Here is a 12,612-nt window from a genome sequence, read left to right as displayed (position 1 = left end):
AGCGCAGGGATGTGACCAGTGACTTGCTCAACCCACACCAGACAACCAGACAAACTCTGGAAAGTGTGAGAAGTGTGAGAAGAGAAATCAAAAACACTGATTAAAACCCAATGTGCATTTTCAGGAGATGCAGGAAGCCAAAGAAAACTGGATATTAAAAGCAATCTCCCAAGACTGGAGCCATTGCCCCTCTTTTCAGGTTGCCTTTTTTCTTAGCTCACACTCACAAAGCAATATATCCTTCCAGAGTTAAAAGACACTAAGCAAAGCTGATGCCAGTGGAGGCAGAGCTATCACCTCAAGTTTTTTCTACCAACCAATCAATATAAAAAGAGGCACCATGGGGCACCCAGGGGATGCAGTGAGTTAAGCATTCAGATTCTTGGTTTTGACTCAGGTTGTGCTCTCAGGGTCATGAGATCAAACCTCACTCTGGGCTCCACACTCAGCATGAAATCTTAAGTTTCTCTCTCCCACTGCCTCTACCCCTTTCCCCCTTTCCCTAATGTGCGCACTCACTCTGTTTCTCTCTCTCTTTCTCTCAAATAAATAAATAAATAAGATAAAAGAGGCACTGTGATAAAATAATGCATAATGGAAGAATTTATTTTTCCCATTAATTTCTTTAATATTTTTATTGATAAGTGTCAATTTCTTACAAAGAAGTTGCGAAGACAAGATAAAAGAATATAACAAGAGTGCTCACATTATGCTGAGACTGGACTAAATTACCATCCATACTAAGTGTCTACAGAGAGTCAATAAAATGTGGGAGAAGATGCAACTATAAACCATTTATAATGTGCTTCTTCTACCATCACTCCAGCCTGCCTAAGTGACCTTAAAAGTCTAAAAGAGAATTTGGACCAATAAAGCAAAAGACAAGACAGAGCTTATTTCCTGTTGGTCTCGAGGTAACAAATTCAAGTCCTACCCAGCTTTTAGAGTCTAAAGTTAGTGTTCTCACCATATGCTGCTTTAAATAGAAGCCCATGTAGTCACCTGTGTAAATGGCTTACCAACCTAAAAATCTTGCTTTTTTTACACACAGAAACATAACGGTGCTGTACTGGCTTAACTTGCTTGACCCGAACGCAGATTTTAATCATCCTGAGTAACAAGGTGAAAAAGTGATTATTTGCAATATCAGTACATTTTCGGATATACCAGTATATACACTCCTAGAGATCCTTTGTGTCATACACACACACACACACACAGAGGCATGCACATATGCACACACATGGGAACATACACACTTTCCTAGAACAGAAAGGACAGAGAGAAAATCTTTGGTTGAAGAATAAGAGGCAAATCTATTCTCACGAATTGCCAGACTGACTTCGTTAGCTAGGCACGGAGGAGGGCTTTGGATGTGGAACTGGGCATTTCCCTCTCACTGTTCCCCTCACGTAGCCCTGACTGGAGACTCGAGGTGGATAGAAGTCACCAAAGAGGAACTCCACAGCCCTTTGCCAAGGGGCCACCTTCAAGGTGAGAACAGGCAAGAGCCTGATACCCTCCACGTTTGCCCAGTAACGAGGTAACTGTACTTTGAAGGGCACTTCGGGGGGAAACAAGCATGACGAGATTCTTAAAAAGAGCATGTTACCTGATGTGGCTGTGAACTGGACCATCTGCTATAGGAAGGAGCCCCCGAAGACTTGCTGGCCGAGGGTCTCTGAAAAAGGGAAAGGGGGGGGAGATTTCATGTTGTCACACAAACTGAATCACTTTCTATTTCTCTAAACAAATTATTTATTCAGTGTCTACAGCTCCAAAAATTAATGCAGTCTTAGACTGTCTCAATTTACTCTCTGTTTCACTTCTTTTAAAACACATTCTCCTCAGTGAGTATAATAATACAAACACCAGAGCCAAAACATCTGGATCCAACTTGCAGTGTGTACTCGTTGTTTGACCTGGTGAAAGTTATCCAAATTCTCTCTGTCTCTACTTTGTCTTCAGTGAGACTAGAATAATAATTTTTATGTCACAGGATTCTTGAGGGGATCAAATTTTGTATGGTAAGGTGCTGTACACATAGAAGCCTTAATTCAACAAGCAGAAAATAAGGCAAATTATTATAAGTTTCCACATGAAACCAAACTGGTATACAGATATCCACATTAATAAATGAGGTCATTTGAATCTCTTACTATAAAGAGACCGTTCATCTTGGCAAAGACCTGACCGTACTATTGTTACCAGTTCTCTGGGCTTGTAAAAATACCATAAATTCACTGTAGATTTTCTCATCCACAGCCATTCTTAACACCACTTGGCAGGGGGTGGGGTACGGGGGGTGAACTTCTACCAGAGAGGCTCAAAAAAACAAAACAAAACAAAATAAAACAAAACTGCATACGCACATCCTCGGCATTTCCTCCCTCCACTCCAATGAGACAAAATGTAATTTTGGAGGGGCAGGAGGTAACAGAGTTCTGGGAAACCCTTTGCTTTTCTGATAAAAGGGAAAAGATAATGCTGTGACCTTCACCACTACTACTCCTTTCTCTCTAAATAAAGATACGATGCATGGAGCTGAAGCAACCATTCTGTGACCAAGAGGAAAAAGGGCCAAGAGAAGAACAGAGATGCTAACCCTAACTGGTCTTCTTATGCAGTTTAACCACAGCTTCAGGCTGCTACTCTTGCAGCCTGAACTTCCTTGGGTAATTGACTATACTCACATTTTCTACCCCTTGCAGAAAGTTATGGATACTTCATGGCAGAGGCGTGAAGATATGGAAGTGATTGGGATGTTTGGAGAATGACCAGTAGACCACTACAGTACTGCCAACTCCATACTACCCATCACAGCATTCCATCTGCCTTTCAGGACCCCTGTGTAATTCTGTGCTGGCCTTTGCTGTTCCTGACAGCTTTCCTCAATCTCTGCCACGGAAGGCTGGCATGCTAGCTAAATGCTGTGTTCTGCCTGCTCAGTTCAACTCTCCTCTCACATCTGCCCGTTTGAGGAGATAGACATGGGATCAGCTCCCCTGCCCCACTGAGGCTGATGGGATTGGATGCTATAACACAGTATAAGAGGCGTTTCTGATTTCAACTTGGGTAAAGGGAGAACTATCAAGGAAGTAGCTGGAAATTAAACTAAAAACTTAATCATATTCCCTCAATGAGAAGCAGTAGCAATGAATTTCAAACACATCTGACTTTACCAGCGCATGACCATGTACCTTCTCTTAATGCCATTTTCTTAATTGTGAAATAAGAATAATTTAGATGGTCTCCATGCTCCCTCCTTATCCAACCCAAAATCTAGTCAATTAAATGATGCTATGCTTTACTGATTATAGTGGCAACACTGAACTTCCATGGAAAGATGCGATTCCTCTCAATGTTATGTACCTAAAATACCAAAGAAACATCTGAAACCTCTGTTACCTAGAAAATGCTAGTTATCCAGAAATAGCCCATTGCCTGAATATTGTAGCAGATCCTGACTTCTCTGCATTTTTTGGAAGGGGCCATTGGCTGATTTTCTACCCCAATGATTTGGGCTTCAGTAGAATCTCGTCAACTCTCCTTAAGTCATAACCTTTAGGAATTTACCATCAGATTAATTTTTGAGACATCATATGTTGAGAGCATAACTTATCATAGTTTCAAGCCACAATACAGGTTTCTAAAATTAAACCATAATTTTTATATTATTATCAGGAAAATAAAGCTTTATGGTTTTTTTTAATTGAGATATAATTGACAAATAATATTATATAAGTTTAAGCCATCAGAGTTGATTTGATACATCTACATTTTGCAATATGGTTATCACCCTACTGTATATAGTAAATTTTATATAAAACATGTATATTATATATAACATATATATCTCTTCTTTATCCACTCATCTGTTGACAGACCCTTAAGTTATTTCCATATCTTGGTTATTATATATAATGCTGCCAGAAACACCAAGTGCAGATATCTCTTTGATAGCTTGTTTTCTTTTCTTTTTTTTTTTTTTTTTATATCATAGAGTAGTTCTATTTTTTCCATTTCTTAAGGAAGCTTCATACCGTTTTCCACAGTGACTGCACCAGTCCCACCAAGAGTGTGCACAAGGGTGCCCATTCCTCCACATCCCCATGAACACTTGGTATCTCTTCTTGAAAGCTTTGATTTTTTTTAATCAAAATAAAATGATGGTAATCAAATTCAAGACGTGAACACTAACATTCAAAAAAATATTTTAAAGAAAAGTGAGATGTGGGACCTACAGTATATGAACCAAATTATTACGGAACCTTGAAGTGGGAAGGACAGAAAATGGGTTTCTGTGGATTTGAGTGCAATAAAAACCCAATGTGAAACACACAGCTCTCCCTTCTTGAAAGGTGTCATGATACTTCCATGCCCACGCTTAACTTTCTCCTAAAGGTCACACTGCACTTCAGCACACAAGTATAATTGACTGCATAATGGTAATTGCAGTCTATTGTGATTCACACACTTCATGTCCTTTCTAGTGCTAAGGATAAATGTAAAAGGCCAGAGAAACAACAAAATAACTGGTCAATATTAATTACAATTTTAAAGACATGGCCACGTCCCAAATTGTAGCATAGCTTCTGATGGATGTGACTATATTCAAAAATCAGTTTAATAGCACAAAACACAATATCTGATATCTTTTTGAATCTTTGATTCAAAGATATCTTTTTGAATAAACTAACCATAAGGTGTAGTTTGGATTTCAGTCTGGACGAAAATAAACTCACAGATAAGTAATAGATCATACCCTCCATCTCTCCCTCTTAGTGCCCTTAGCAGTGGTTAATCAAAGGACAGTATCCAGATCAGAATAATGAGGCAAGCTGGTTTAAAATGCAAATTTATTGACCCCAGGAATTTACAAATCTCTGGAAGTGGGATCCAGCAATTTGCATTTTTAAGAGGCTCTTCAAGTGATTCGCATTTAATCTTGGAAGCAAAGAAACATCCCAGAATATTCCCAGCACACACTTCTACTGCCACATGCATCCACTGAGTAAGGATGATGATGAGTAGAGGTATGAAGACCCAAGGATATTATTGATAGTAGTTTTCTCTAAACAGACAAAATGAACTCTCAAACTCCAGAGAAATATCTCTGGAAATTGTGGGAAGATGCTTGAGGAAAAAGAATCTGATTTTTAATCTACTGATATAGATTGAATGTTGAACCACCACAGTCCAATTAAAATGGCTGAGTAAGGGTTGCAGTTTAGATATCCAACTCCTGTCCTTGGAAAACCTTCCCTGAATACCAAGAACTGGCTACTCTACTGATGTTTCCGGCACATCTGCACTTACATCTTAGCAAAACTTCTGTTACACTCACTTGTAATTGCCTTCTAAATGCAGTTTCCTCTTGTAGAATGGACATTCCACAAGGTTATAAGGGAAGACAGGAGAGAGTTGGGGCTGGGTCTTATTTACTCAAATAACTAGGCATGCTTGTATACTAAGTGCTCAGTAAACATCAAATTAATTAATAGGTTTAGCAGGCTTAATCCTATTCAAGTTTAGCGAGTATGACCAGGGGACTGTGACAATGGAACCAACACGCCTGAGGACAAATGCAGTAAAAACTGGTCAAATTCCAGAGCCTCAGTGGCTGCTATAATATCTTAGAAAGGGTAATACCACTGGCCCAGATTTCAGGATATTAGGGTAAGGAGTTCCCTAATGTGGCTTCATAGAAAAAACCAACCGTTAAAGTCAACAGGGCAAGAAATCAGGGAAATGGCAGACATCACACAGAGGTAGAAAGCACTGGTGAACGGCTACATGTGATTCCATAGGAAATGTCTCCAGAAGGCTGTGAGGTAACTGCCAAAGGACTAGATGATCTACAAAAACAGAGAGAGGCCGGAATTCAAAGAAATATTGAGGCAAAAATACATACCCCAGTTTGCGTCTTCTCTCTCTCCCTCCCCCAGGCTGTGGGTCTCAAGCAGATCCAGGTTACTTATATCAGAGAAGGGAGCTCAGGAGGAGGAGGATGGAAAACTGTTTAGTGACAAAAGCATGCAGAGTGTGCTATTAACAAAGGCAGGGAAGTACTATGCAGAAACCTGGAAGACAGACCAAATTCAATGGCAGCTCCTAAGTGAGGAAGGCTGCCAATGCTGCAGGGAGCCCACCAGCCAGCCAGCCGCCCTACTTCGTCCACACTGTCCTTCGCTTGGCCAGCTACTTCCAAGTCTAATTGCCCATCAGCGTAAGACAAGGAACTTTGGGAATGTGTACATTTTTCAGTAGCTACAGTTCTTTCTGCATTTGGCCTGGAGCATATTTGGAGAACGAGAAATGAAGAACCAATAAATAGTGTTAGAAGGTGCCAATTAGACATCTGCGTTTAACATCGTGGCACAAAACGTCATTGACAAATACAGTCCAGGAACCAACACGGGTTATTCAGACAGACTGAACTCTGGATGACAGACATGACTTTTGGGATTTTAATTTCAGATGGAAAACCATGTTTCCAGCCCCAGTGAGATGAATCATGCAAGAAACAAGACCAAACAGCAAAGGACCTAGACAGCAGTAACACTTTTAATAAGTAAGGTAGGAAGAGATGACTCAAAAACCTTCCCAGGGCAAGAAACTTTGTAAAGAATAAGTGGTAAAGGCTCTACCCACATGTACCTTCATAAGGAGCTACCAAAAAGAAAAAAAAAAAAAAAAAAAAAAAAAAAGAAAAAAAGAAAAAGAAAAAAGAACCCACACACAACCAAAGTCAACAACAACAACAAAAAAAACAAGTGCACATACCAAGCCAGTTAAGAAAAGGAAACTGATTAAGAAAAAAAAAAAAGGTATAGGGTGAAGTTCTGCAATCTCTTTAACAATTTTGCTATTGAAAGCATGATTTCGGGGGCGCCTGTGTGGCTCAGTGGTTAAGCATCTGCCTTCAGCTCAGGTCATAATCCCAGAGTCCTGGGATGGAGTTCCACATCTGGCTCCCTGCTCAGCGGGAGTCTGCTTTTCTCTCTCTCTCTCTCTACCTGCCTTCTATTGATGCTCTCACTCAAATAAGTAAATTTAAAAAAAAAAAAAAAGCATGATTTCCTCTTTATTATTATAATACCCTGGAACACATATTCCAGCATGTGCTGTTGCATGGACTCAGCATTTATGGATGGAGCCTATGCTGTGAATGTGAGAAACATGAGAAACAGCCTCTCCCCTCCCCATCCTCTGTAAACACCATGATCCATTAGTTACCTTCACTTTGATAAGAAATTATCAAGCTCAGGGCACCTGAGTGGCTCAGTGGGTTACAGTCTCTGCCTTCAGCTCAGGTCATGATCTCAGGGTCCTGGGATCAAGTCCCGCATCGGGCTCTCTGCTCAGCAGGGAGCCTGCTTCCCTCTCTCTCTCTCTCTCTGCCTGCCTCTCTGCCTACTTGTGATCCCTCTCTGTCAAATAAATAAATTTAAAAAATAAAAAAGAAAGAAATTATCGACCTCAGTTATGGAATCCCAGAACTCTGGACTAAACCATCATTGCCAAGAAGTCCTATCATGTTCCTAATGCTACAGAGAATCCTCACAGTTAGTAGCTAAAAGCTGATCTAAATCTTTCCAATTTCAATAAAACTCCAGATCATGAAAGTATATGACAAACAGCTCATATAATCTCCATCTCTTTCTAAGGCTCAGCATTTTCTCCTATTCTTTTCCCAATTAAATTAACCAATGCTGTTTAACCTTTCTCTGTGTGCCCTCGCCTCCAGTCCGTCTTCAGCCATTTCACTGCCCTTCTCTGGGTCACATCCAATATCTCCACGCTCCTTCTTCTCAAGTTGTGAAATCTGAAACTGAATGAGTTACTACTCCTTGTGTCCTCAGTCCATTATGAAAATGCAAAAGAAACCTAAGCTAGCCTCAATGCAAAAAAAAAAAAAAAAAAAGGGAAGAAAATCCCAACACAATTCCAAGCACTAAACATTGACTTAGTAACTACAGTCATTAGCCTTTGCCTCTTGGTCTTATTTATTTTCCATTGATGAAGGAGAAATAAAGGAATCTTGTTTAAGGAGACCTAACCCAGTCATCGTGTTGTGCTTACAAAAAGCAGATGCAGAATAATAGAGACTCCATCTGTCTCCATAAGTTAAAATAGCATATATATTTACTGAAACCAAAATGGCGCTCTCATTTTCTTTCCTAGGGTCTTTCTTTCCTAGTTCTCTGGCCCCTCCTTGTCAGAGGAAGCATTTTGTTGCACACCTAGGAAGTGCAAAGTTACCAACAGGCATTGCGAAGATGGCATTGCTTTCTTCTCTCCTTGTCCTCCCCTTGCTGCCCCCAAGAACCACCTTCTAGCCCGCCCTTGTCACTCCTTATCCTTTACCCTTTGTAGGTTCTTCACAGCGCCTCTCACTATCTGAAATTCTCTTGTTCATGTACTTATTTTGTTTTTCAGTGTTCCTGTCCCTCCCTAGAATGTAAGTACCAGGAAAAACAGCTTTCTTTTTTTTAATGCTTCTCTTTCTTAACCATCACTGTACTATCACACACACACAGCAGTATCTTCATATATACCCGCTGAATGATTCAGTGAAGGAAGAAGTACACTTGGTTCTTACTCTCAAAGACTTTACAGCCCAGTGAGGGAGATGAACACAAACGCAAGTTCATTCCAAGTGGTGCTGCTCTTTCCATCACATATGCAGGCTGGGCAGGCATGTGCTGCATGGGGAGCCATGTGGTATATTACAAGACTTTTCCACAAACAAAGTAAAATGCCTTGCTGTAATAAAATTCATACATTAGGATCATTTTTTAAAAAGCGGAAGTAAACAATCTTATGGAGCGTACCTTTTTCTCATTTATAAAAAGCTGCTCTGTAAGCTAACAATGGTTTTACGGGGGTAGAGCTGATTTTAGGGCCAATTCCCTGGCCTTAGGCTTTGAGTATCCTGGACCAGGGGCAGGAAGTCAGGGCATAAGGCATTCCTTCACCAACAGATGCTGCTTTAAATAACCAGAATGTGGTCTCCAGGCTCCAAGATGACCTCCAAAGACCCTGCTTCCTGATATCCATTCCACCTTCCAGTCCCCTCCACAATGTACAGGGTTGGTATGCTTGACCAATAGAATATAATAGTAACAAGGATATGTCACTTTTTAGGTTAGCTTATTTTCTGGGGCATGGCTTATCACCTTTGGGTTCCGTAGATCCAAGCCGTGTCACTAGAGAAACCATGTCATGAGCCACTTTATCAAGAGTCCCATGTGGGGAGAAATTGAAACCTTTCGCAGACAGCTACATGAGTGAACTTGGAAGTTGATCCTTCAGCCCCGGCCAGGTCTTCAGAGACTGCAACCCTGGCTAACAGCTTGAGTGCAAACTTTAAAAGAGACCCTGACCAAGAGCTCCTGTTCACTTATCCCCAACCCTCAGAAACTGCAAGCTGATCAAGTTTTGCTGTTAAGCTGTTAAATTTGGGGTCATTTGTGACACAGAAATATATTAACTAATTCACATTATTAGCAGAAAAACTATTCAGCTCTTAGTCTGTAGAAAGCATACAGTATTCTGTGAATCATACCTACCGGAGGGGAAGACATTACACTTCTTACAAAAAAAAAAAGAAAGAAAGTTTCTAGATTTTTCCTCCTTTAGGTTTTTTTTTTCTTTTTTAAATTAAGTCCCTGAATTTCCACATTGTTATTTAACATGTCTCGCAGTCACTTTCTCCAAGGAGACAGAGAACTGTAAGTCCCTGAAGACGCAAGCACAAGGTAACCCCCAACTCCCTTCCTGCACAGGACTAAAAACAGTGAACAGGATGCTCAGTAAATAAATGATAAGCTTCCTGTTATCATGCAGCTTTCTCTGTAACTCAACTTGATCTTGCTGTATCTTACAACAAAGAATAGATTCACTTTCGCTACTGGGCTCAATCTGCCACTCAGAGAAACAGAAACCCTTCTCTAGTGCAGCTGCCTAACAGGGGAGGGGAGGGTATTCTGCTTTCAAGGTACTAAGGGGAGGGGAGGGGCGACTCCCACAGACCCACAAGAAAACACTGAGTTGATTCGGTGTTCGCCCATCTGTTATATAGAGACTGGACCCACAGAACAACCTCCTGAAAAGTGGTTCTCTGGTCCTTTTGGGGAAATGCTACATTTTCCAAATGATTCAACCCATGCATCAGCAAAATTTTTCTATAGGGGACCACAGAATAAATATTTTGGGGCTTTGTGGGCCATACTCTTTCACAACTACTCAACTCTGCCATGTGACCTGAAAGCAGCTATAGAGAATACAACACAATGAGTGGATGTGGCTGTACCCCACTAAAACTATATTTGCAAAGATGGGCTTGATTCAGATTTGGCCCATGGGCTGGAGTTTCCATAGAGTTCTTGTTCCCCACTGGAATGTTTAAGTACCAGGAAAGCAGGAAGGTTAACACAGAGGACACTGTTCCAACCTCTCTCTTGGAGAATTACTGAACATGTTGGTACATAAAAGGCATTGAGAATTTCTGCTCCAAAGGCCCATCCATGGATCAACTTGTCCCAACATTACTTGTCCAAAGAATGAATGAATTTATCTATCTATCTATCTATCTATTTATTGTTGGCTGGCTGGCTGTACCTCTCCCCTCCTTTTTTCTCTCACTCAACTTATTTTCTTACCAAATATTTATTAACATCTCAGGAACCTAGTCTTCCATAGTACCTCCCCAAGGAAATAATGAGTCACTGAAACTGCCATGTTCATCTGAGTGAACAATTGGATTCTAACTCTTTAGAAAACTGGTTTGGAACTCAGAGTGTCAGTGAACATCTTAAGCAATACCTTGACTTTCAAACGTAAGATAGTCCCAAAGATAGAAAATTGTAAAAGTATCTGGGGTTTTGTGTGTGTGTGTGTGTGTGTGTGTGTGTGTACATATAATATGTTTTATGGAAAACTGATTGGCTAACTGCTTCCCACATTTTTCTGTGTCCTCTACCTCCCCTCATCCCTGTCCTAGAAGTGATTGTTCCTTTTGGAACCATAGTATGAAAACCATTAGGAAGTTATGGAGTAGGTCATTACCTCCAGAAAATGTCATATCACTAACACATCCAAAACTTAGAACACAGAGTTAATTTCACTGGCCAAATTAGCAAATTAGTGATTTTCTGCCAAAGTGTCTTAGGAACTTATAAAACACACATAGTGGCATCAGGGATTGTCAGAGTTCTTTTAAGCAAAAGAAACCTTGAATTCCTTCATTAGTAGTCTCTAATTATTGGTGGTTGTGGGCCAAACAGACCAAATCTGGAGTAATACAGGAGTGCACCTCACCAGGGTGTGAACAGCAGGAGACAGGGATCATTGGACAACATCTTGGAGCCTGCCTGCCACCAAGGTAGGTGGAACGAAATCAGACAAGCAGATTTTTCCCCCTTCCTGGATCTGATACTAATTATAAGGCATTAACCAAGTCATTTCAGCTCATCTATAAATTGGGGAGGTTGAACAAAAGTCAAACTTGCTGTGAAAATGAGAATCTATCAATATTCATACATTGCTTTAAATATTTTCAGTGCATATTCATATTAGTGTTGCCACAATGTTAAGTGGGAAGGATCTGGTCACAAGCTGGCTAGGGTCCAGTTTCCCAGAATGGAGCTACCCCTAACCTGAACTCCAACCCAATCATTTTTCTCTCAAAGGCATTAGAATTCCCAGGACAGACTCTCCTGAGCTTAGATACCACCAACGCACTCTAATCCAAAAGGCTTTTCAAAGCTTGAACTTTCCAAAGCCTGAGGAGGGGGTGGTAGTTGCTGAATTTTAAGAGTGGTTTATTAAACTGTCCATCAGATTAGAGGTTGCTCTTTCTATCTCCCAGACTTTTCCTTCATCATGGAGAGACATGGAACTCTCAGAAGTTTTTCTTATAGAAACATATCCCAGGACACTGCACAGCCCTCCATTCTTATCCTGGTATTTCCTCCAACCTTTTCACCTCATCACCAAACAGTGGGAAGACCAAGGTCTCCTCTGCACACGTAATACCAGATGCTAACTCAGTGGCAATGATCCTTCCAACCATGGGCACTTGTGACAAGGCTCTGATCTAGCCATTTAGCTGTGGCTAGCAAGGGGAGCATGGCCACACTACCATAATGAATCAGATTTGCTCTCCATGCTAATTGCTATGTACAAAACACTACTGGCATGCACACTTTCCAGGATGAGCATGTTGACAAGTGGAAGACGTTTGAAGTCTTTGCTCTGTGACTGAATGGACTAGGGCAGAGAGAATGCTTTTCTGACTCTTCCTGACAAGTCCTCATGTGGCTGATTCTTCTGGGGGCATAAAAGACAAAGAGAAGTAGAAAAACAAATTTTTGGCTCTTCTCTGCCAGGAAACTAAAGATTTCATAATTCTCAAAGTAAGGAATGACTGTAGAGTTTAAAACTTTATGAAGAAATAGCCATATCCCATCAAAATGCTCGTGAATAAACGGGGCGGGGGGGTTGAAGTTAATTCCTCCAAATAAAGCTCTCTATTTGGAAGAATTTTGTTGCCATCTGCTTCTGAAACTTTTTTAAAAACAGGGAGGAGGAAGGTGAGGTGAAGAA

The 12,612-nt window shown here is 40.7% G+C and overlaps 1 protein-coding gene across 1 annotated transcript in view; it reads right to left on the bottom strand.

Moving 5' to 3' along the window:
* Positions 1–12,612, bottom strand: part of LOC106005973 (serine/arginine repetitive matrix protein 1) — a 532,002-nt gene that overhangs the window by 270,896 nt on the left and 248,494 nt on the right. The window contains exon 4 of the mRNA XM_045088141.1: positions 1,613–1,681. Coding sequence (XP_044944076.1) covers positions 1,613–1,681 — 69 coding nt within the window. The remainder of the gene's footprint in view (positions 1–1,612; positions 1,682–12,612) is intronic.

The sequence above is a fragment of the Mustela putorius genome, unplaced genomic scaffold (assembly GCF_011764305.1).
Source record: "Mustela putorius furo isolate JIRA1106 unplaced genomic scaffold, ASM1176430v1.1 tig00003834_pilon_pilon_pilon, whole genome shotgun sequence".
Taxonomy (NCBI): Eukaryota; Metazoa; Chordata; class Mammalia; order Carnivora; family Mustelidae; genus Mustela; species Mustela putorius.
This window is presented reverse-complemented; position numbering and strand designations above follow the sequence as displayed.